This window comes from Babylonia areolata, chromosome 3 (assembly GCF_041734735.1).
Source record: "Babylonia areolata isolate BAREFJ2019XMU chromosome 3, ASM4173473v1, whole genome shotgun sequence".
NCBI lineage: Eukaryota > Metazoa > Mollusca > Gastropoda > Neogastropoda > Buccinidae > Babylonia > Babylonia areolata.
The window spans coordinates 55,288,600-55,314,557 of NC_134878.1; the positions used below are offsets into that span (position 1 = coordinate 55,288,600).

General features: G+C 39.0%; 1 protein-coding gene across 1 annotated transcript; it reads left to right on the plus strand.

Annotated features, from left to right (window-relative positions):
• Positions 1-3,132: 3,132 nt before the first annotated feature.
• On the plus strand, positions 3,133-25,026 carry LOC143280125 (phosphoglucomutase-1-like). The gene is made up of 11 exons (XM_076584683.1): positions 3,133-3,473; positions 6,834-6,996; positions 8,461-8,579; positions 9,535-9,685; positions 12,733-12,923; positions 13,159-13,313; positions 14,948-15,079; positions 16,880-16,999; positions 18,379-18,562; positions 18,865-18,999; positions 20,019-25,026. The coding sequence occupies exons 1-11, from the start codon at positions 3,228-3,230 to the stop codon at positions 20,106-20,108; spliced, it is 1,686 nt and encodes a 561-aa protein (XP_076440798.1). The 5' UTR covers positions 3,133-3,227; the 3' UTR covers positions 20,109-25,026.
• The last annotated feature ends 932 nt before the right edge of the window (positions 25,027-25,958 follow it).

Sequence of the window (25,958 nt, forward strand, 5' to 3'; positions counted from 1 at the left end):
TGAATTTGGACATAAGGTCAGAGTTACTCCACTCGTCTCTGATCATAGTGATGGGAAAATAGTGGGGGTGGGGGGTCTAAACGGGCATAAGGCCAGAATCACCCCCACCCCCTGCCCACCTTGCACTGTTAGCTAAGTAATTGGTGGAGGGGAGAGTATATGGGCATTAGTCCAGAATAACTCCCCTCTTCTGTGGAATTATTGAGGGGATGGGGAGTTAATGTGGACATAAGGCCAGATTCACTCCCCTCCACACATAAAGGAGGGTGTGTGGGTGGGGGGGGGGGGACTGTGGAACAGGGGTGGAGTGATTCTAGACTGTTCTAAAACAACTCCCCAGGGGGGAGAGTTTTGGTACGTGCCTATAATCACCACCACCTCTACCACCACCCTCCCTGGGGACTGATTTCGACATGTTACACCGGCGTTAACCAGGCCTGAGTAATACAGACACTTGCAGTGATGGTCAGGAAATAAGAGCAACACATCCAAAGACGCATCCGTGGATTTGGTGATACTCGACTGTATGGTCCCAGTTTTTCCATTTAAGCCCATAGCACACTCAGCTCCGGGTGGGAGCCGGCCACAGGCCAAAAAACCCACCTCCACTGAGATTTGAACCTGCGTCTACCAGCCGTCAATCCGCAACGCTAACCACTTTGTGTTATATTTATTTGGGTGCATACTGAGTCACAACATTCTCAGTGCCAGAGTTCCCTCTTTATACGTATGTATACTGCTTTTTATGCAGGGCACATCAGTATGGTTTACATTGTTCACATGGACATACACACATGCATACACCGGAAGGCAGGCACACACACACACACACATGCACGCACACACTTCAGATTCATAGATTCCGTGTCATTAGTTAAAGGATGACTTTAACCAACCTGATGATTACAACTACAACTACTACTATTACTTAAGCAGAAAAGAAGATGAAAACAGATGATGGACGATAACAACGAAGAAAATGGACTGGGAGGAGGAGGAACGTGAATAGAGGGAGAGACCAAACAAAATTCTTTATTTCGGAGGAAAATATATAAGCATTGGTGTACTTTTTTTGCATCCAGTTCTTGCCCTGAACAGGATCAACACTTCACAGCACTAAATAATGGCAAAAGAATGGTGGTAACAAAATACATGGGTACTGGAAAAAAACACACACACACACACGCACACAGGCATAATCGTTACATGTGGATTTAAGTAATGGAGAGGTGGTGTTTTTATTGGACTTGCTTTGTTGTGACTGTTCAGGTGATTTTTCATAAATCATTTATTGTAAGCCAAATTTTTTCCATTTTGCTTGTAATCTGTATGCATCACAGACTTCGCCACACTCAATTTCTATACTGAGATAATAAAGTTACTCTGACTCGGATTCTCTACCACCTCTCCACATATTGAGGTTGGTCTACACATTCCCAGTGCCTTCTACATCGCCTCGGGCATAGCCTTGCACGTCATGATTCCTGCTGAGGTTTGTCATACCTCTTTGTCGACAGATTTTTCATTCCATTTGCATTCGTTCACAGACCCTTCATGCTGCATGCCTCTGCAATCTTAGATCCCGTGCAGGCCATGATCATTTACGTACCTTCTCGCCGACGATCGGTATCAAGGGATGCAACTCCACTTGTGACCCACGGCGGATGGCGAAGCGATCACCTCCCTTAGACAAGCCCAGCTCCATAATCGGCTGCCAAACGAGGGTGGTTCTTTCTCATTTTCATTGGACATTCTGGCCTCCTGCAGGCTCTATGCATGTAGCCTTTATAGCCACTGACAGCCTTACCCAGTAGCAGCACCTCATCTTTTGCTTCTCAGGCTGTATACCACTTGACATTCTTGGTGCCCCCCTCCCCCCCGCCCCCCTTGAACATGCAGACAGCCTGCCTGTTACCATGCCGATATATATATATATATATATATATATGATATCTTAAAAAAAAAAACTTACAAAGCTGAGTGTGTGTCTGTGTCTGTGTGTCTCTCTGTGTGTGTATGTGTGTGTGTACAGATACACCGATTGATAAATATACAGTCTTTCAACATTGTGTGCGTGTGTGTGTGTGTGTACATAATATATATGGATATGATATAACAAATTTGTGTGTGTACAAAATATATATCGACATTACACACACACACACATATATATATATATATATGTATGTATGTATATGGATGTTACACTTGGGTTGATACTGATAGTGGGGATTCTGAATTGCAGGGCATTCCATAACAAAGTGGTGTTCTTCTTCCTGACTCAATTTCTGTCACGAAGGTTTTCGGTTCTTTGTCACAAAGATAGGATGTTCGTGTGGGATGCTCACTTGTCTCTTACAGTATTGGTAGCTTGTGTTTACTTGTCCTGCAGGCTCTATGCATGTAGCCTTTATAGCCACTGACAGCCTTACCCAGTAGCAGCACCTCATCTTTTTGCTTCTCAGGTTGTATACCACTCAACATTATTGGTGCCCCCCCCCACCCCCCAACCCCTTTGAACCTGCAGACAGCCTGCCTGTTACCATGTCAATATATATATATATATATATATGTGATATAAAAAAAAAACTTGCAAAGTTGAGCGTGCGTGCGTGTGTGTGTGTGTGCAGATACACCGATTGATAAATATACTGTCTTTCAACATTGTGTGTGTGTGTGTGTGTGCACATAATATATATCAGGATGTGATATAACAAATTTGTGTGTGTGTGTGTGTGTGTGTGTGTGTACAATATATATATATATGGATGTTGCACTTGGGTTGATGCTGATAGTGGGGATGTTCGTGTGGGATGTTCACTTGTCTCTTATAGTGGCTTGTTGCAATACTGGGAGGCCAAAGCACAATGGTCTGGATATTCACCAGAAGATACTTGGTTTTTGAATGAATTGTAGTTATTGGCTTTTGTACAGTCACGATACGTTCGTTTGTATCCTTTTTATTTTTTAATTTTAAATTCTTTAAAAAAATTTTTATTATTGTTATTTTTTTTTTGGGGGGGGGGGAGGGTCAACGAAGTTGCCAACTTAATAAAGGGGAATGACTCTTGGTAAAGAATCTTGCACGATGACATTAGACTCACTTCCGTTGTGTGACGGCAAGGTCGTTTGAGGTCAAGGTTGTTAGTCGACGTGCACTGAGGTCACCAACTTCAGAAGAAAAATCAGCACAGCCGCACAGGACAAGGAGAAGCAACCGAAAAACCATGCCGTACTCAGTGCAGAAAGTCGCCACGAAGCCCTATGAGGGTCAGAAGCCTGGCACCAGCGGCCTGAGAAAAGGTGTACCCGTATTTCAGCAGCAAAACTACACCGAAAATTTTGTGCAAGCAACTTTGACAGCCGGCCTTGGGGATAAGTTGAAAGGCAGTACCCTGGTGGTTGGAGGTGATGGGCGATATTTTCTGAAGGAAGCCATCGCAATCATCGTCAAAATTGCTGCTGCAAATGGGGTAAGTGCCGTACATTATCATAGAAATGTGCAGTTGGAGTTGATTACCTTGGTTTATTTATTTTCTGAACTTAGAGACTACCAGTACAACCCAACTCATGATTATTATCTTGGCCATTACCTGAAGTTATCAGGTCCATCTTGTCAGTACATCAGATGGACGACCAGTTTGGCATTGTAATGGTTGCACTTCAGCACATACATTATATGACATTTTAAATCATGATGATTATATAAAAGTCACAAAATATTTCCCCAAAATGATATGTCACAATTTTGCAATGAATGAAGGCCTGAGTATACAAACTTTATGTGGTGCAGAGTACAGCTCCTGAATGAAATAGAAAAGTTGTTATTTTGGCACTACTTAGTGGAGATTTTTTAAGTTAATTTTATGTTGTTATTGTCATTTTTTATCTGTTGTGCATTCGCACACATGCATGTATTTTATGCACAGTTTCCTCATCACTTTTCTTTCATCTTTCCCACCTCTCTTACACTTAACTATTATAATTATTATTCTTGTTCTTATCTCACACACCCTTTTCTCCCTCCCCATTCTCATGTCTTTTCTTCAATTTTGTATACATAATCAAATGACTGATCATGTATAAATCTTTGATGCACAGTCCTGCGGGATTGTGTTTATCATTATTGTTTGTAACACTGCTGTTTGTAGTATTTTCCTTTCATACTGACTTTTGAGTGCCCTCTTCTATTTTTTTCTTTCATCTTTCCCACCTCTCTTACACTTAACTATTCTGTGTGTGTGTGTATACTTGTGTGTGTGTGTGTGTGTGTGTTTTGATTTTTTGTGGGTGTGTGGTTGTGTTTGAGAGGGTTTTGTGGGGGTGCTGGGTGTGCATGTTTGGGTAGAGGAAGGGAGTAGAAATGTGAGAGACTTGGAGCTGTGGTGGAGGGTTTGTCTCTGAGGTGTGTATGAGAGGGTTGAGGGGTGTGGTATGAAAGGTACTTCTGCATATATTTCTACGTCATTGTTGTCCAGCTTATGTATGCCAGTGTGTGTGTGTATGTGTGAGTTTGCGTGTTTGATAAGTCAACTTACTTAGGTAATCATGTGTGTTGGACAGTCTGAGAAAGTGCAAGTATAGGGCGAAAGTTTGAGAGTTCTAAATGAAATAAAGAGGGATAAACTGGCTTCAGTTTGAAGAGAGAGAGAAAAAAAGAAGAAATTATTGGGATTCTCAAGAACTGATATTGCATTGTAGTTACAATTCAGTAGAATGATGTACATGTACCAGAACAGTGTCAGCAAGGCAGATTGTACTCTTGCTTTTCAGGCCCATGGCAAAAAACAGAACAATGATTTAAAAAAAAAAAAAAAAAAAAAAAAAAAAAAAAAATATATATATATATATATATATATATATATATATATATATATATAAAGTAGTGCATTGATGCTTCAGTGAAATATGAAATGATGTTTAATGAAGGAGATTGTTGATCAAGATATTTCTTACTTTTTTCAGAAGAGGAAAGCCATAGACACTGAGATGATTGAAAAAAGTGTTGTTTAGTGTTGGAATATCTTAGAATTCAGTATTAGAAACTAAGAAAAAAAAAGTCAAAATGAACAAGGCCTTATAGCACACTTATTGACAAATAATTACATGATGAATAAATGGCCAGTATTCAGAAAAGGAGTATAGTAATTAACTAATTTAGACAGCTATTGAATAGATAATAAAAACATTTTGAAAAATTAAGAAGAAAGGTTATGCACTTATGGCAAAGAGAATTAATACTTTTTTTTTAAGTGAATCCAGTTTTGATTTGGTGATCTGTCTTAGGCATCATTAAAATTCAAATCAGAAGATGAGTTTATTGTTTGTTTAAATGCCATAATGTTGACAGAACAACTGAATAATGTCTCACAATTGTGAATCACTTTTTTTTAATGCAGTGTGATGATGAATTTTATGCAGCATGAGCTGTAACATTTTTGAGTGCAGTTAAAACTAATATAAGTTAAACCAGTTTGCCAACAATACCAATTAGAATTGCTTCTGTTAAAAAAAAAAAAACAAAAAAAACCTCCCCCCCTCCCCCCAAAAAAAACAACAACAACAACAACTGTTACCATGGCAAACTTCTGCATGATTGCCAATTCAGGGGCATTACACACACAACCACCACAGCTCTTAAACTCCCTTTCCCTCCTACCCCTTTCTCTTGTTTTGTCCCCATACCTTTTTTGATTGTATATATCTATAGACAGCTGGAGTTGTAGGCCTTTGAAAGACATAGATATAGGGTGCAGGGTGACCCAATTATTTATGCTGAGTCAACACTCTGACACATAAGGGAAGGGGAACCACAATCTGTATTAGTATTGTGTATTTAAAAAAAAAAATTACTTGTGTGGAAACAGAACATTGTTTCCAGAACAGTTCACCACTGCCAGACAGACTGACTACTTCTGAAGTTTTATCAGATCCAACTTGTAGAACACATATTTTCTTTTTATAGGTATATATATATATATGTAAAGGCATACACATATTTATCAAAGGCATTATTTTCTGAGCAGTTAAAAACAAAAAGTACTGTCTTTTTATTTCTCTTTATATTTGTTTCAATTGCTGTTTTACAGTCTTTGTGCACTTTGACTTTGAGCATATATTCCATGCATTAGAAGTGTACTACCATTTACCCCCATCATCATAAGCGACATGTAAGTTAAATCCAAGTCCAGTAAATATAATGTACTTGAACATCACATTGGTGTGGTTGTGCATTTCAGTTGTATTGTTGTCCATATCTTATTATTGAAGGGTAAGCTTCTGAGGCAGTGTGCTGGGCAATTGTCATTGAAATATCAGGTCAAAGCTGTCACCACCTGGCATGTGCAAAACATCTGTGGTGTTTTTGTATTCCTTCTGTGTGGATTATTATCCATTGTATGTAGATTGCCAGTGGGTGATATTTCGTCATTCAGCAGTGTGTTAGCTAAAAAGATCTATTATGTGTTATCTACTGTTTATATATCTCGTGTGTGTGTGTGTGTGTGTGTGTGTGTGTGTGTGTGTGACTGTGTGTGTGTGTGTGTGTGTGCGTCCTAGGATGACCTTGCTAATTGGATCATGAATGTCATGTCTCCCCACATAGTGGGGAGAGAGGGAGAGTAGGATTTATTTACTAGTTTGATTGGTTGGATGGAGTTCTGTTTTTGTTTGCTTGCAATTCTTTTCAAAACAAAGTTTTATGTCTGACATCATATACTAAACATACCACAAGTCCCAAACCCTTTTAATCAAGTTTCCCAACATTTAAGTAAACTCAGAGAGGAACCTGACGGCACATGCAATGATGCATTCTTTAATTTGCACTCACGCAGGTAGCCAAACTGATAATTGGTCAGAATGGTATCCTGTCAACACCTGCTGTCTCCTGCATGATCAGGAAGTACAGGACCGATGGTGGAATCATCCTCACGGCCTCCCACAACCCTGGCGGAAAGAATGCTGACTTCGGCATCAAGTACAACATCTCCAACGGAGGTCAGCTCACTGTGTATTGTGTAGAGTGTTGCATATATCTGCAAGAGAAGCATATTAGTAGTGGCGTATGTTTTTGAATGGTAAAGCTGTGCTAGGAGTATTAAATAAACTAGGGGAAGGAGGGGAGGGGTGGGGAGGAACAAGAGAAGGTTGGGGGGTGGGGGGCGGGGAGAGGGGGGGACCTAAATGTTTTTAATCAAATCAGCACCTTGTTTGAACAATTTTTTGCCAAGTCGGACATGGCAGTCAATGTTTATAACCAAGACACATCCAGATATTTGCTTTCAAGGAGTTATGCACCTCCTCTGAAGTAATTTAAAGCTATTATGTAAGCATCTTGTCGTCAGGTCTGACAGTGTTTACTGTCGCACTGTGACAGCAACTTACCATTCCAGGGAACTAACTCTTTTCCATTACCATACTACTGAAGAAAAAACAACTAAAGTTGTTGCCAGGACATCATCTGACACATTGGACAAGCTCTTGCGCCTCATGTTAGAAGTAGGGAATAAGCAGGAATTCACATTTCTGACTGCATGTGTGGAAGTCCAGTAAACCAAGATTTCTCTCTGATCACACACAAGGACAAAAATGAACAGTTACGTACCTTTACACAGCAGCCTGGACCACAAATGTAATATCCAACCCATTTGAAATGATCAAGCCAGTAAAGTGATGTACTTTTAACATTTCAGATGTAAATGTTGAGTTACAAGATATCACTCTGAAAGAGTGTATTTTATTTATTGCATTCAAGTTCAGTGTGCCAGTAACAATTCATATTTTGGAGGTGTTTTTTTTTGTTTTGTTTTGTTTTGAGTAAAAATGTACCTGAAAAGTAAAAAGGCATCTGGACTCTTTGTCCAGCAGACATCTGAAATGTGCTATTCATTTTCTCTGAGCTGAGACATGTGTCCTAAGCTTTAGAAATTTCGGATGAAATCCTGATGTACATTCATACATAATTATGCGCGCAAATATAGATACACACAGGCATACATACAAAAAGAGTTTGAGTATACTAAAATGCACACACTCTTTTGCATTGTGTGTGTGTGTGTGTGTGTGTGTGCGCACTCCTTAGCGAAGAATACTTTTTCTTGTATCAGATGTGCATGCACACACACAGACGCACCCACAGACATACGCACTGACACAATCAACTAGTCTACACATGGGACAGAGTAGAACTTTTTTTTTCTTTTTTTTTCTTTTTTTTCTTTTTTTTTTTAACTGAACTGGAAAAGTGATGTGAGTTTTTAATTGTGCAAAACTGAAAGCAGTGATGAGCGCTGAGCCCGGTTTTTAATGTTTTGAAGATGAAGGCTTTGAACAGTTTTTCAGCATGCACGCTCCCCTCACACCCAAGCCGCTGAAATCAGCCTTCCTGTAGGATGGGATCAGCTGTGTAGTAACCGGCAGCAGGTAGCTGCTGACTGACCCGTGATGATGTGTGCCCCACAGGGCCTGCTCCAGAAGGGGTGACCAACGCCATCTTCGATGTCAGCAAAACCATTTCTGAGTACCTCCTGTGCCCTGATCTGACCTGCGACATATCTAACATCGGAACCTCCACGTTTGAAGTAAGTGTTAAACATTTCCCCATTTAAAAAAAAAAAAGAAAAAAAAAAAAGGTTTTGTGTCTTAGCCTCTCATGTTAGAATTGTAGGATGGGTATATTTAGGCTGTTTATACATCCAGCCATAGATGTTTTTCTGTCTGTGTGTGTGTGTAGTGTGTGTGTATATATAAAACTTGATAAAATTTTCATCTTGTATTCAGTTGAATAATTATAGCAATGATGACAATAGTAATGATGATGATGATGATAATAATAATAATAATGTGCATTAATATAGTGTTTACCATTTTATCAGATGTTGCCACAGTACTTGACCTGAGCACATCAGTATGATTCAGTCATACAAGCTCAAAGTGACCTTTTCCCTCTGGGGACACTGGGGGACAGGTGGTGTGTTTTTGAGATATGAATTGTGCCAGTTATTGTCTCAAAACTGGAGTCACTGTGTATTCCAGCTGAGGTGCACTTTGACTTATTCCTTGGATACTCGCAGTGATAGTTGTGGTTATTCTATGAATTGATATTTGTGTGCTGTTCTGTGGAGAGGTCACTCTGCAATGTTTTTAGATTCTGGTGGGAAGTGGGGTGGTGCACTCTAGTGAATTATCCTTTAGTTCCCAGAAAACATCATGACGTGGAACTGTTCCTGTGTGACTTCATCCTCAGATACTATTTTTGACCTAAGTATTTAGTCCATGAATTCATATTTATTGAAGTGATTGCTTTTATGAAATTGTCCCTTTTTATGCTGTTATTAACTGGATGATTACTGTAATTTCAAAAACTGTCAGTAATGCAGAATTATTGTTCTCTGAGTAGATTAGAGGAGGCTAGAGTTGATTACCCTTTGATATTGTTATGGTCTGGAGAGACGCTTTTGTGACTCGAAGTGATGGCCGATGTGGGTGATGTACTGCTTCGCCGTCAAGCAAGGAGTGGTTGGCGACACTTTGCAGGTGGAGGGCTTTGGGAACATGGTGGTTGAGGTTGTGGACAGCGTCAACGACTATGTGGAGCTGATGAAGGAGATCTTCGACTTCCAGGCCCTCAAGGAGGTGTTCTCAGGTCCCGAGCCCATGAGAGTCCTCATCAACGCAATGCACGGGGGTGAGTACATCCTCCGAAAATCCCTCATCAGTAGTTCTTCTTCTTCTTCTGCGTTCGTGGGCTGCAACTCCCACGTGCACTCGTATGCACACGAGTGCGATTTTACGTGTATGACCGTTTTTACCCCGCCATGTAGGCAGCCATACTCTGCTTTCGGGGGTGTGCATGCTGGGTATGTTCCTGTTTCCATAACCCACCGAACGCTGACATGGATTACAGGATCTTTAACGTGCGTATTTGATCTTCTGCTTGCATATACGCACAAATGGGGTTCAGGCACTAGCAGGTCTGCACATATGTTGACCTGGGAAATCGTAAAAATCTCCACCCTTTACCCACCAGGCGCCGTCACCGTGATTCGAACCCGGGACCCTCAGATTGAAAGTCTAATGCTTTAACCACTCGGCTATTGCGCCCGTCCCTCATCAGTTCAATGTGTTGAGGTGAGTACAGAGTTTAGGTTTGGTTCAGCTGGACGCCGTGGATCATTTGACTGGTTCACCACAAAGTCAGTGGGTCATTTTCAAAATTATTTGGGTCAGGAAAAAACAACCTGTTATTCCTGCCTCACGCAACCCAGTCAGGCCACCCCACACCTCCAGAATTTGTAATTGTATTTTGCCCATCATGCTTGTTTGTATGTGAACTCTCTCTCTCTCTCCCTTATATATATATATATGAACCATTTCACACACCAAGTGTGATGGACAAAGTAAAAATTCAATTACAAATTTATGTCTGTCAGTCTATCTATCTATCTGTCTATGTAGACATATGCGTGTGTGTATGTGTGTCAAAGTCAGTCAGAAGTCAAAATGGTTAATTTTTTTTAGGCCTTTGGCCAGTAAAATTAGCGTTCACATACTAGAAGGGACTTACTACCATTTCTGCTTTTACTAAATATGCTGTGTACACAATTGACCAAATCACCTCCCCATTTCCACTAGAGAGCAGCAATGCTAGCTTGAATAATGAAGGATGCCGATAATGTTTAACAGATATGAGTTTACTAGTATACTTCGGACATACCAGCCAAAACTGCAGCTCTGTTTCCGAACATCTGGATGATAACGGCAGGTGACATTTCATTGCTAGTTGTGGCTGTACGAAAATTCGAAAGTGTGAACATAATAGCAGGGTATCAGTTGTGAGCTATGTAAGTAATTTATGGACACTAAGATATTTAATCATTTGAAAATACGGTTATAAATACAGTGTTTTTCAGGCAATAAACAGATTTTATCTTCTGTTTTCTTTTAGATAGATGTTTTGGTCATAGTTTTTTCTTTTCTTTTTTTTTTTCTTCCAGATATACAGTTTCGTCTGAAAAGTGTTGAAATGCCAAAGATGTCTCAGTAATCATGTTTCCATTGTCTAATGTGTGAAATGTGTGTAAAAATGTTCATTTAAACATACGCATACGTGTATACTGCTTTTTTGCCTCCCTTCCTTTAATGTGTTTCTTTTGTTGTTTTGTTTTTCACTGAATTATTATTGTCTGGTTTCTGGCTTGTTTTTGTTACTTATTGATGTCAAAATCCACTGTGATCCAACAAGAGTGAAAGAATTGAAACTTGAACTTAAACCCATACAGACATAATATACTCACAACAGCAGACTTACTATGACCACATAAAAAAAAAACCCACAAATATTCCTAACCCCCATGGTGTCTGAGATAAAGAAGAAAAAATCACCCCATCCATAAGAGGACCATCTAATAGTACAGTGCACACACACACACACTCACACACACCATACTTGCATTGAAATGATGTCTTATTACACACACACACAGACACACACACACACCTCAGTTATCAGTATACTATTTTTTATCTTTTTTGCAGTCCTGTTGTTGAAAGTAAATTGCTTGGCAATATCTTTCGCTTCCCTTATTACGAAACTTCAGGTATAAGGTAATATGTGATGAGAGTTTTCTGTTGAATTTCAGCTTGTTTGTGTTTTGATCTTTTTACCTTTTTGTTTACTGTTTGCTTTCTTTTCGTTTTAGTCCCTCTTTGGCAAGGACTGGATGTTTAAAAAAAAAAAAAAAAAAAAAAAGCATGTACCTTGAATATGTGTTGCCATTGTTTAAAAAGAATTTGTCTTATCTTTTAAATAAAGTGGACATGTATGCGTTCTGTTTTTTTTTTTTTTTTTTTTTTTTTTTAGTTTTGGTTTTGTTTGTTTTAATTCAAACCCTTTGACTGTTGGGGAAGAAACAGTAGAAAGTGGTGTTTCAAGACATAAATAAGTATCCAGGAAAATCAGCCCAAAACTGAGAAAAATGGTCTGGAGTTCTACCATTCTAGATGGAATGTGTTGATTTTTAGCATTCCAGTTATTTCCCTTCTTTTGATGATGTCATCAGTGATGTCACTTTGACCTCATGTACTGTGTCTGTGGCAGGTGAGAGGTTTTTTAATGTTTCAGTTATATATGATTATCTTTAATTCTTTCAAAAGTTGTATACACACACCTGTGTGGTGGGCTTAGTAAATCGATGCCCCCAAAGTCAGTTTACCTTTTTTAAAAGTCAGGCGCCGATTCTGTTAAAAAAAAGAAAAAAGGAAAGGTCTCCTGTGTTAAATTCACAAGCGTCAAATATATTATGTTTGAATCCAAGCAAACACCACACAAAAAGTTGCTGGTCTTGTCACTTGGTCAGTAAATGTTAAAGCCCACAAGTAAACTGTAAATTTGCAGACATTTTCAGAATGCATGTGTGGTGTCAATCATTCACACTGCACACACCCACCTCAACAATAGAATAGAATGTGTCTTTATTGACACGTGTACTAGGGTCACAAGCAATATTGGAGGGGGGGGGGGGGGGGGGGGGGGGGGGGGTAAGAGATAGTACATTAAGGATAGAAACATGAATCAAAAATCATATATACAAACACAGAGAGTAGTTTTTTTTGTTTTTTTGTTGTTGTTTTTTTTGACGTGTGCATATATATATGTGTGTGCAAGTACATGCGCATTCTCGCTCACACACATGCACAGCATCATCGATTCCACAACTTTTGTTCCCTGGCCAGTGACGGGACCCTATGTCAAGCGCATCTTTCTGGATGAACTGGGAGCCTCCCCATCCAGCGTGGTGAACGCGGAGCCGCTGGAGGACTTTGGGGGTCACCACCCTGACCCCAACCTGACCTACGCTGCCGACCTGGTGGAGATGATGAAGAAAGGCGACTTCGCCTTTGGGGCTGCTTTCGATGGAGATGGGGTGAGGGATGAAGTGTGTGTGTGACTTTGTAGGTTTTTTGTAGTTCTTTTGTTCTGTTTTCTTTTTTGGTTTTCCACTTCTTTTACAAAGGTCAGAGTAAGGTTAGTTTTTCGCTCTGTGTCTGTCGTTTTTTACAATTTTGGTGGCGAGCTTTCTTAGACTTGTACTTTGATAATGTGGTTCTGTCATTGTTTTATATTCTTTTTTGTAAGCATGTGTGTTGTGGTTTGTCAAGGATCGCAACATGGTTCTGGGAGAGAAGGCCTTCTTTGTCACGCCCAATGATTCACTGGCTGTCTTGGCCAACAACCTGGAGTGCATACCGTACTTCAAGAAAACTGGTATCAAGGGTTACGCTCGAAGCATGCCAACAGCTGGGGCAGTCGACAGGTGAGCCTTCAACTTTTTGTGGGAAGATAACACCCAGGTAACATTTATTATCAAGGCTAACAAAACATTTAACACCACTTGGGAACTTGCACAGTTTTGTTCTTGGGGGCATGGTGAAAAAGATGTTGAATTTCTGTTTCTTGCATGTGCACTTCCATTTTTAACAAGAGAGGCAAGGCCTTCAAGACTCACTTGTGATAAATTAAGTCCCCTAGCATTAATTACAGAGTAATTTCCCTTCTTTACTATCTGCACCAAAACGTTTGCAAAATAAAATAAAAATTCCATTCTTAGCAAAAGAAGTTCCTGTTTGAACCAAAAATGATAATAATGACTCCTCTTGTTGTTGTGTCAGAATAAGAGGTCAAAGTGCCAAGTTTAGAGAATACAAAAAATATAAATATAACAGTAAATACAGTTTGCATATAATTAGGCTTCTTTTTTATATTTTTTGTGCCCATTCCAGAGGTGCAATATTGTTTTAAACAAGATGACTGGAAAGAACTGAATTTTTCCTATTCTTATGCCTAATTTGGTGTCAACTGACAAAGTATTTGCAGAGAAAATGGCAATGTTAAAGTTTACCACGGACACACACACACACACACACAGACAACCGAACACCGGGTTAAAACATAGACTCACTTTGTTTACGCAAGTGAGTCTAAAATCATTTATGAACCACGGAAGAACTACATTTTTGGCTTAAACATTGATTTTTCAAATGCATTTTCAAGCTGTTCATGAGGACCATATTTATGGATGTAGGCATACCTACATTTGGATCACATTTATGTGTATACTTCCATGTGAGGGCTAATGTATATATACATGTACAGACATAGGGATCACATTCATCTATTTATACTTTTTTTGCTTACAGAACATATTCATGTATGCCGACTTATGGACTTTGAGATCACATACATATTGTCAGACATATCCATGTAGGGATTAGAATGGGATCACATACATATTGTCAGACATATCCATGTAGGGATTGAAATGTGCAGATGTCTCACAGGGATCACACTGATGTATGCAGAGATTAGTACAACATTTTTGTGTATCCGTATGAGGACTAGTGTGTGAGATGTACAGACAATGATCACATTTATGAATGTGAAAATAGACAAAATATCTAGAGGAACACATTTGTGTGTGTAGACATACCTGCATTGGGACAGGAGTTAACAGATTTATTATATCCATTTAGGGATTAACATGTGCAGAGATGCTTTGAAAGGGATCACATTTATGTTTGAAGACATGCGAAGGCATATGAAGGAAACTTAATGCATGCAAACACTCAGCCTTATGTATACATATGTGTTAACCCATTGAACCCTCAGGGGTTTACAGCCTTCGCACCTTCCCCTGCCATATTGATGCAGAAAAAATGAAGAAAATGTTCTGAAATCAGCTGGTTTTTCCACCAAATTGACACATGGGGACACAGAGGGAAATACTGTAGAAGTTAGTTCCTTTTGCTTGCGGTTTATGCATATGTAGGAATGTGAACACCATTTTAATTAAACAAATTTTGATGCCAGGGCAATGCTCAGGAGCAGGGCTTAATGAGTTAGTGTGTTTGCATTTGTATATATATATGTGTGTGTGTGTGTGTGATTCAGAGTTGCAAAGATGAATGGGAAGCAGTGCTACGAAACACCAACTGGATGGAAGTTCTTCGGCAATCTGATGGATGATGGTCGTCTGTCGTTGTGTGGAGAGGAGAGTTTTGGAACGGGATCTGACCACATCAGGTACTAGACCTCTGCACTGGCTTTTACACTGATTTAGGTCCTGAATTGGTATTGCATTGCATTGTGTTTTATATCTTTTTTTTTAATGAAATTCTTGCTGCCATCCTTTTGGAATGCAGAACCAGATATGTTGGCTTTGCTCATGTGTGCAATTGTGAGTGTGTCATTCAGATTCTGTTTTTTTCTTGGTGCGTGTGCGCCCTGTAGGATATAAGAACCTTATCAAATTATAATTTAGATTTAAAGCAGGAGTTATGCGCCTTAACACATTGTAGACTGGAAATTACGGTATATGAGTTTGTTTTTGTTTTTTTATTTACGATCCATTGTTTCAGGGAGAATGATAACATATTTGTATGTTATTTATTTACATACCTGTTGTTTCAGGGAGAACGACAGTGAACACATGTACACTTGGAATTCACTTCCTTTTCAGTCCGTCACCATCCAATCACAATTACATCATTTGAAACAAGTTTGAAAACATTCCTTTTCTAGCAGTCTGTCTCTACATAATTAAGGCACTCCATTTCCTGTTTGTTTTCTATGGATTCACATCTATGGATTCACATCTGATTCTGCCATGTTTGTTAGTGTGTCAGGCATCTGCTTGGCAGATGTGGTGTAGCGTATATGGTTTTGTCCGAACGCAGTGACGCCTCCTTGAGCTACTGATACTGATACTGTTAGTGTGTGTGCGTGAGTTTGTGTGTGTGCGTTTTGTGTGGGACTGATGTAGTTTTTGTGGAGCGCTTTAACCCTTTCATCGCCAGAGGTGGAGAGCTTGCTGACTGTACAAACCAGCAGAGCAGCAGTACACTTCTGTCTAAACCAGCTGTGCAGGAGAGGGAAAACTATGTCACCACCAACTCACTTTAACCTGTCATAACTTCGCTTGTACTCATTGAATCTTCATTTATAGCTCATTTTAAAGGGCAAAAAATGCAAATTATGATAAGCATGATTATTTGTTTGAACTTGTTGACTGAATTTTGAAATCCGTTGATGAAAATGAAAAAGTATGTACTTTTAAGTAGTTTTCACATATTCTTAGTTGTTTTAAACATAAAATACACCATTTCAAGTGAAAAAATGAAAACACAGACTGGGAAATACAACTGGAAACATAGACATAACACACTGTAATAAAATGTGCACTCACCTATGTGCCGAGATGAGAAGAATACGCACACACACACACACACACACACAATCAACAGCAATCCAGTTAGGGAAAACACCACCACACACTCATTCTCAACTGGTCTGGCGAATTCTTTTCCACTGTCACTGTCAGCAGTCAGCACTCTAGCGGGCGAATTATCGTCGAAATTCATTTGCAATGCCTCCGTGGTATTGTAAACACCCTTTCATTTGTTTCGTGAAGTGCTGGCCATGCTTCGACTGGATAAATCTGCCAAATAAATTTGGAAACATTCGACAACGTGCATCAACTTGGAACACAAACGTAAAATAGATGTTCCAGAAACACGTGGTGAAAATTTCGAACTTGTGTGGTTTCACGAAAAGGAGCAGCAGCTAGGTTGTAACTCTAGTGTACAGGTCGCCAGTCAGCGCCTTGAGGTGTTGAGCGGGCAGGTCATTTATCGGCGCCTGAAATGTTCAGCTAGGAAGTCGCCGATCAGTGCCTGAACGGTCGAAAGGGTTAAGAGGTTTGAAAATGCTATATAAGTGAACTGTTATTCTTCTAGAGGTTTGAAAGTGCTACATAAGTGAACTATTCTTCTTCCAATTCTTATTATTATAGATATGTTACATATCGACCTGTGTTTTTTTCAGGGAGAAGGATGGTGTGTGGGCCGTTCTGGCCTGGCTGTCAGTGATAAAGTACAGGAAGGCGTCTGTCCGAAATATCCTGATGGACCACTGGTACAGCTATGGCAGAAACTTTTTCACACGGTAGGTAGTGTGTACTTACACCTACAGCAGAAAATTCTTCACGCTGTAATGTGTACATATACCTATACATTGCTATCTCATGCAGGTATTCTGTTCTGTATATCTAGGTCTAAATCGGCATTGCTTCTTCACAAATGGGAAAATGATTTGTCTTGATTTTCTTTTCCTTTTTTTCTTTTTCCCAAGGGCAGAGTGGGTATTTTACTGTAAGCAGTTTTTAACCCAAAATGTGGGATGGGCGTTGACTGCGTACTGGGTCAAATCCAATCAAATTATTGTGCTTAGAGCCTCGCTGACCACTATGGCCATATCAACGCTATCGCCATGTCAGCATCTGCTTCCATCAATGGTGAAAAAGTACAATAAAAACTAATCACTGCTTCCAACTTTACACTCAGAAAGGCATATATATATATATATATATAGATAGATCAATAGAAAGATATATGTATATAAGATATGTGTGTGCGTGCGTGTGTGAGAGAGAGAGAGAGTGATGGAATCTTCAGTCTGACAAGGGAAAGTGTATTTGTCTCTATGCGTGTTGCACATGGGGAGAAGGGGATTGGTTAGCTCTAATATTGGTATTAGAAATAATATTTCTGAAAAAAAAAACCCATGTTTTTTTGGGTTTTTTTGCCAAGTGTGACATTGCACAACATTACTGTAAAGTTCGGTCTATAGGTCACAATTTTTTCTCCCAGCTCTGCGGCTTATACAATGATGCAGCTCATTTGAGGATTTTAGCGATCTCAGGAGTGTCACGTTCTCGTCTATTCTTAGCTGCCCTTCAACTCACCAAAATCATCACCCTCATCATGCCAAAAACGCGACGTAATGCCTATGATGCAGCTTTAAAACCGAAGACGACAGTGCAAGCGACGAACCAGCAGCAACCTCTACCTTGCGTTCATGTTCATCAAGTGAAAGTGAGGCTGAAGTCAGTGACAAGAAGGCGGAGGAAGCTGTGCTGGTGTGCTCTTCAACTCAGACACTGAAGACGAAGATTTCAGTGGATTCAATGAGTAGGACGATGTTGAATAAATGTGACTATCCCTAAGGATCTTATTTTCATTGCGCTTTTTGGGGGGGGGGGGGGGGGGGGGGGGGGGTTGGTGGCACTAGCAATATTTTTGCTTGCTTTTCTTGGTGTTGTTTCCGCTTGTGTTTGTTTCATAACCTTCAGTATTGACAGTTTTTCTGTATTATTGGTATGTGTTCCGGTACCGGTAATAAGTGCGGCTTATGTGTGTATGAAGTTAAGTTTTTTTTCAAAACTTAGTGGGTGCGGCTTATATACCAGTGCGCTCAATAGACCGAACTTTACGGTATGCATGTAAGAATCTGCTCGTAACAAGTGACATCTCTCTGTGGCACAGCTACGACTACGAGGGATGTGACACAGAGCCTGCCAACAAGATGATGGCTGGCTTGGAAAGTTTCATCGCTGATCCCTCCACCATCGGGCGAAAATTCTCCTCAGGGGGCAAGTCCTACACAGTGGCCATCGCAGATAACTTCTCCTACACAGACCCTGTTGACCATAGTGTCTCCACAAAGCAGGTACTGTGCTTGCTCTCGCCCATCAAACAATCTCTCTCGGGGCAGATTTGTACTTGCTATCTGACATTTAAACCCATTTCTTAACTGACAGCCACTATTTCTGAAAGATGGAGGCTACCGTGAGACACGACCTTAGCCTCTGAAACCCTTCTCTCACCATTTGTACAGTTTGAAAGTATATTTTAGTATTCTGATGATTTTGTTTGTTTTGTTTCTTTTATTCAAAGTTTTCTTGTGTGCATTGTTTTGCAAGGCAAAGCCAAAGACAACATCTGTTAGCAGAACGCTTGTTTGTTCCACAGGGCATCCGTATCATCTTCAAAGATGACTCCCGCATCATATTCCGTCTGAGCGGCACAGGCAGCAGTGGTGCCACCATCCGCATGTACATTGAAGGATATGAGAGTGATCGTGCCAAGTTTGTAAAAGATGCACAGGTAAGGGGAAATTCATATCCACATACACACATTTTCAGCCAGAAAACCACATATTTGACCACACATTTTATGCTTTTTTTTCCCCCTGCAGTTTCTCTGGTTTCATGTCTATATTTGTCAACAGACAGATATTTAATCCTGAAAAATAACTGCTTTATACTTTTTTGTTCTTAAATGATCTGTGAGCAAGGTCATAGAGAGAGTGGGAGAGCAGATATTGAATGTAGTTTGAAAATTGCTGTCTTTTCAATTTTTCCTCAGAATTTAATTGTAATCATGCAATTGTGCTCAAGCTTGCTGAACATGGTCCTCTTTCATTCTTTTTTTTCCTCCTGATTACCCGTCTTTGATGTATTTCTTCTTTTGTATTCAATTTCTGTTTATTTATCTGTTAGTTTATATTTATTAGATTTCATTTTTGCCTACTGTTTTCTTATAAATGTGTGTGTGCGCGCGCGCACACACACACACACACACGTCCCCTGTAGATTACCATTTAATCACTTATAAATTTGTAAGACAACGTCAGAACCATTGTTTTATCTAATATTCTGGTTTTTACCTTCAGTTTTCTGCTCATGTTGGTTTTTGAGAAACATTTTCATTTTGCTTGAGTGTTTCTGTCTGTGTCAGTTGTAGCCTGTGCATACCAATCTCCAAACGTCCCTTTTCGAGGTGCAATATAACCAACATGAACATTTATGAGAGATTTTTAAAACCATGACCCCCACCCCAAGCACAAATTAGTTTTTATTAAAGTTAAACCAAGACTGTTTTTCAATGATTCATCCACTTTTTAAGGAAAACAAGACATTTGGACTTTGAATTATTATTTTCTCTCTCTCTCTCTCTCTCTGATGTAGTATACAGGATCAGTCTACATGCTTCAAAGTCTCCTGGAAACTGAAACTCCCAGTGATGCTTTTACCATTTTCTTTTCTGCCCTGAGAGCTACAACTAACATGAAATGTATTTTTCCTTTTGTGTGTGTGTGTGTGTGTGTGTGTGTGTGTCTTCAGGAAGTTCTACAGCCACTGATAACCATTGCCTTTGAGATTTCCAAGCTCAGAGAATTGACTGGACGCGATAAACCCACCGTCATCACGTAGATCTGGGACAGCTTTTAGATGTTCTGAACAAATAACCTTCTTCAGTTCTTGTGCGGGAATGTCTTGAAGCAGCTTTGACTATTCTGGAGGGTTTGTGGCTAAAGTGGATTTTCTTTTCCATGGATGATCAATAATCTTCAGGGGGTTTGTGACAAATGTGGGTTTGTGATTTATGTCTTATCAAACATCTTCAGAGGAGGATTTTTGACGAAGGTAAGTTTTTGATTTAATAGTGAATATATTCAGCTCCTTTCACTCAGAATAGGTATTTACATTTTTTTCCCCTTTGTATTATTTTTGGCATGGCCATGCAAAATGAAAGCGTTTAAAGAAAATAAGCATCAAACCAATAAAAAGCAAATAGAAAAAAACAAAACTAAAACCATTGCTGGATTGTTCCAAATGATAGTTATCAAATGGAGGCTTACATGCAGGTTTTTAAGCATAAACCATCTGGATGAAATTTACATTTTCCCTACAATATTTCTAAGGCAGTAAACAGAATTGAAAAGATATATAATACTTGAAGAAAAGAAGCAATCCAAAGAATTAAGCATCCTCACACGCAACAAGATTAGTCTTTTTAGATAATTTTATTTAAATACTCTGAACACTTTTTGTGCACTTGCTGAGACTCCCTTTAAAGCCAGTTGTCTCAAAATACAGAAAGGCAGCTTTCAAGTTTGCTGGGTAAGAGCAACACTCTGGCGTCACTTTGAAGGCAGCATGATGTAACATTTAAGAGTTGAAAGCTCCAAGCTGGATATGGTATCACTTTCCCCCCTCACGTTTCAAAGCCTTTAAAAGATGTGGGGATCCTGTGGAGAAAAATTAGGTAGAAACGCCAGACGTTTTTCTAAATTTGTTGTACCAATGAACAGTCTCGAGCAGTTTTGGCATTTGTCAGATTTTATTGTGGAAGCTAATGGTGGATTATGACTGCCTAATTTGTGAAGTTATTGGGTTTTTTTTTATGGTTTATTTTGCAACTACTTAGGATTATAGTTTATGTTTGAAATCAAAAGTGGGCAAACATTGATTTAAAACAGCTGGGCACTTCTTTTCTGTGGTGTATTTTCATTTCTGAGGCTATATAGATGGTCAGTGACCACTTAAATTGGTGTGATGCTTGTATTTTGTTCATTATTTATTCTGGTGACATTTTTGTGGGTTTATGTCAAAAGGCATAACTGGATGGTCAGCGATTTGAGTGGTGATTAATTATCCCTCTTCCCGAAGCAGTGTGTGTGTGATGGGTTTTTAAAACTGATGGTGCTTTAGGCGAGCAGTCGTAGAGACGGTGTGAGGCTTGCTGCAGTGATGTAGAGTATGTCATCATTTTTGCAAAAAATACACAGGGCTTTTGGAGAACTGATTGGCGTTCCAAGCCTTCACTTAACGTATTTTACATTGCCATCTTTACAGAGGTTTGCTAACTGTAGATTTGGGTTTCAAACTCGACGGGCGCAATAGCTGAGTGGTTAAAGCGTTGGACTTTCAGTCTGAGGGTCCCGGGTTCGAATCACAATGACGGCGCCTGGTGGGTTATGGGTGGAGATTTTTACGATCTCCCAGGTCAATATATGTGCAGAACTGCTAGTGCCTGAACCCCCTTCGTGTGTATATGCAAGCAGAAGATCAAATACGCACATTAAAGATCCTGTAATCCATGTCAGCGTTCGGTGGGTTATGGAAACAAGAACATACCCAGCATGCACACCCCCGAAAGCGGAGTATGGCTGCCTACATGGTGGGGTAAAAACGGTCATGCACGTAAAATACCACTCGTGTGCATACGAGTGAACGTGGGAGTTGCAGTGCACGAACGCAGAAGAAGAAGAAGAAGAGAAAAGTTTCAAACTGATGTTGGCATCTTGCTCAACAAGGATGCCATATAAAAACATATAAAGTTCTGGTTCTTATGGGAATAATTATTCTATTTCTCTCTGTCCGTGGGATGTTGGGGGGGTCTTTCAGTATAAATAACATCCCCACCTGGAAATTTCCTTTTTGCAATTGCTCTCATTATTTCTGCCTTTTTATCTTCCTTCCCTGCCTTCCCAGTCCATTCCCTTTCTTTTTGCTCAGGAAGCCTTGACAGTTCTTTTCTACAGTCTGATGAACTACGTGTGCTGTTTTACACTGGCATTAGATGTCAGGATTGTATACACTGGATTGGACACTAGCTGTCCAGGCTGCCGTATTTGCTTGTATGACCTTTTTTATGTAATTTTGTTTGACTTTGAAGTTGTTGTGTTGTTTTTTGTTGTTATTTTTTATTGTTATTTTTTATTCTTCTTTTTACAATTTTCTGTGATCTACTGATGATAAATTAACCCTTTTGCTGCCAGGAAAATAAGATTTAAGTTAACTCTACTTGCCAGGGTTTTTTTTTTCAAAAAAAAAAAACAGGTATAAATTTTCAAAAAATTCTGGGCTTTTTGTTATTGGAGAAAGACCCATAAAAGTATATATTTTTCTGAAAGGTAAATGAATAAAGAATACAAAACACATGTTTTCCCATTTTATATATTTTTAGTGATATGCTGTTGTTTTTAAATCAGTGTTTTGTTTTTTGTCACATTTTCAACTTGTTCATTACAAACATTAGTCAGGTAATTTGCACCAAGATATCATTTTCTTGTCAAATGGATATCTGCACACATATAGAACAACCACAATAAAAAAAAGTTTAAAAAAGGGATAGATACACAATGCATTGTGACTTCTCCAAGTGATAATATGGATGTGAGGCCACACCCCCTCAGTCTCCACCCCCCTCCCCTTTACCCCTCTCACACGGTCACTTTATCCAGTTCTCATCAGACTGCGTTTTGCTGAGTGCCAAGAAAATGGCTCACTCTGTGTCCTGCTAATAATTCAGTCACTTTCTGTCATCTGCTACAGCTAGCATCACTCACTGATAGTCATCTCTTGATTGCTCCCTTTATTTTCTATCAAATCGTCCTATAAAATTAATGTTCATCACTGTCTTCTCCTTCAAATTTACACTTCAATTCTTTCGGAGCATCAGCTAAAGAAAGCAATCTTGGTTGATTTAGTTCCCCACAAGCACATGTCTTGAGCACAGTGTCAGTCCGACATTTTTTTGAGCGAGCGAGGAAAGGAGCCAGGCAAACACTGTGACAGTGACCCAACCAAAATGCTCAAATAATGAACTGCCTCATGACGTAGATGGTGTTTCTAGCTATGAATAGAAACTAGAAAGATTCCCCAAGCTAATGCTACCAGTATTTTTATCAACGAACTGAATGCAAACCAGGGAAAAGTCAGAATATTTTGATGACGAGTTATCTCGTCACTGTGGCAGTGAAGCGTACATGCTTGCAATGATGAGTTATTTCATCATATAGGCAGCCAAGTGGAAGGACTGATGTCCTCATCACATCCTAGTCTTATTTGTCCAAAGGAGTTTTAATTACATATACTTTTTTTGCAAGTTTTTCATATATTTATTTTAAACAGATGTGACAGTTTCAGCGTGGTTGAATGTTTATATAGTTGAGCAGACCCGATATGGCCCAGTGCAGTTGGCTGAACTATAAACAGCAATGTCAGATGTCAAAAACCTGTTTCAAATTATAGAAGACTTGTTGAATGAGAAAAATGATGTGGACATACACCTAGTTGTAAGCAAAGAGAAAGTTACTTGAACTTCTTGAGCAACTACTGAATTAGGGAAAATAAAGATATGGCCACTGCAGGTCAATATTTGAAGTCTTTCAAGAGTTTTGTTTGTTGAAATTAAAAAAAAAAAAAAAGTGTCTTAATTGAGTACACAGTTGTCTCTCTTATCTTGTTTGCATTACCATTTGTATGTTTTCATAATGGTAGCATTTTAAGATAATTTTTTCTCTCTTTACACAGATTACAAAATCTGCAGTGTGGAATTTGATATCACTTTACCATCAATGAATTTGTGTAATAACCAGGGTTTACAGTGCATTAATTTTGTTTGGTTTTGATTTTCTGGTCTTGACTAAATGCTGTTTGTGTTCGTTTATTTCTGCTTTTGTCACTGTGTGTAAATGAAGGAAAGGTATATGAACAGAATTGGATTTTTTTTCTTCTGGAGGAAATTTCCAAGATTTTTGTTCTTTTTACCTATTCTGTACCTGTATGCAAACTACTGGAAGCACTTCACTGCAATGATTTAAGTTGTGAGCCTTTGTCTACTATGAGCTACAGTTGTGGGTTTTTTGGTTGTTGTTTTATATTGATCTTTCTTTGCCCCATTTTAAAATTCTAATTACAATAGGTCATGTTGCATTAAAGATCATGTCTAAAACCCGACAATCGCAAATATACACCAACGATATGCTCAGGTATTTATGAAGAAGATACTTTCAAGCAACAAAAGCATTTTCAGCCCGTTTTTGCCATTTCTGATTGCATTGAATTTAACTGAAAGTATTAGGCCATTTGGGATGTTAGTTGTTAAGATGGTTTAGATTTTTTTGTTTGTTTGTTTCTCATCAAGCTTAAGGCTGTGACTGTGCAGTTCATCTTCCTGTTTAGATGACTATGAACCATTTCTCAATAGTTTGGAAGCCCAGCCCCTTTAGGGGGGTGTTTTGGTATGAAATCAGATTATTTTTGTTTTGTCAGCTTTATTTATTTTGTCTTTTTGTTGTTTTTTTTCTCAGCATGACAGTTTATGACTTGGATCCTGTTCCTCATACGCTGCAATGATTGTGGACATTATTTAATCCTGATCAGTGTCATTTACTGATCTCATGGTTGAAAATATTGGATAGTTTTGGGGAGTGTTAGTTCCACATTTGTATTTGATTTTTTGCCCCCTGTGATCTTACGTAGTTAATTTCTTGATTGTTCAATGAGATCTGCTGTTTTAAACATGTGATTACAAACTGAAATAAAATGTTGGAAAAGAGTATGTGCATAAATGTGTGACTGAATTCTATCTAAAATACGCACTTTTTTTTCTCAGTAGTTGATACACAAACCTCAAGTGGAATCTGGTGACAAGGCAGTAATTTGACATTCAGTGTGGGAGGAGAAAGACCATTTTGGATCCGATCCCAGGCCATCTGGATCTCCCAGTTTCACCAACATTACAAAACAGTTGACTGTCAGCTTTCATTTAACCCACAGAAAGCCAGTTTTGTATAGTGTACTGCTCACAATAGGGGGGAATATTGGGATACTGGCTGAACAAAGACAGTGCCAGTGAATTTTGTTTTGTTTTTTTAAGTGCTCTCCCCTTGCCAAGGGATTTTGAGAATTCAAGGGTAATAAGTTTAGAAAATAATACTCCAGAACAAAAACTACATGAGGTACAGAAATGAATTAAACATTTTTGTGATGAAACATGAATGTGGATTCTAAATGTGGGATTTCTTTCCCCCAATTATTTTAATTGTGGATAACTAGGCACGCATTTCAAAGTGATGATAATTTTTGTGCACTGAAAAAGTCCGTTTCCACCACCGGAGAAAGATGTCCAAAAAGAAAAACAAAATACAGCTGGAATGACATGCTTACTGTCAGATTACATCTGTAGAAGAAAATAAAAAAGATTATGAGTTTATAACAATCACAACTCCTGTGGAATAACTCTCCTAGCAGTGGCAAACATGGGTTCTGTCAAGATAAAAAAAGTCAACAATGTTCTCAGTAACTGAGTAGTCAAGCTTTTGTGTTTTTGATTACAGTCCTGGTTGCAATTGAGCCATTGAAATGTCTGCTGTGCATCCAGTTTGCCCCCTCTAAAAAAACAACAACAAAAAAAAAAACCCTGTCAACTGATCGGTAACAAAAAGCATGAAAAAAAAAAAAAGTATTTGCTATCCATTGTCTGTCAACACT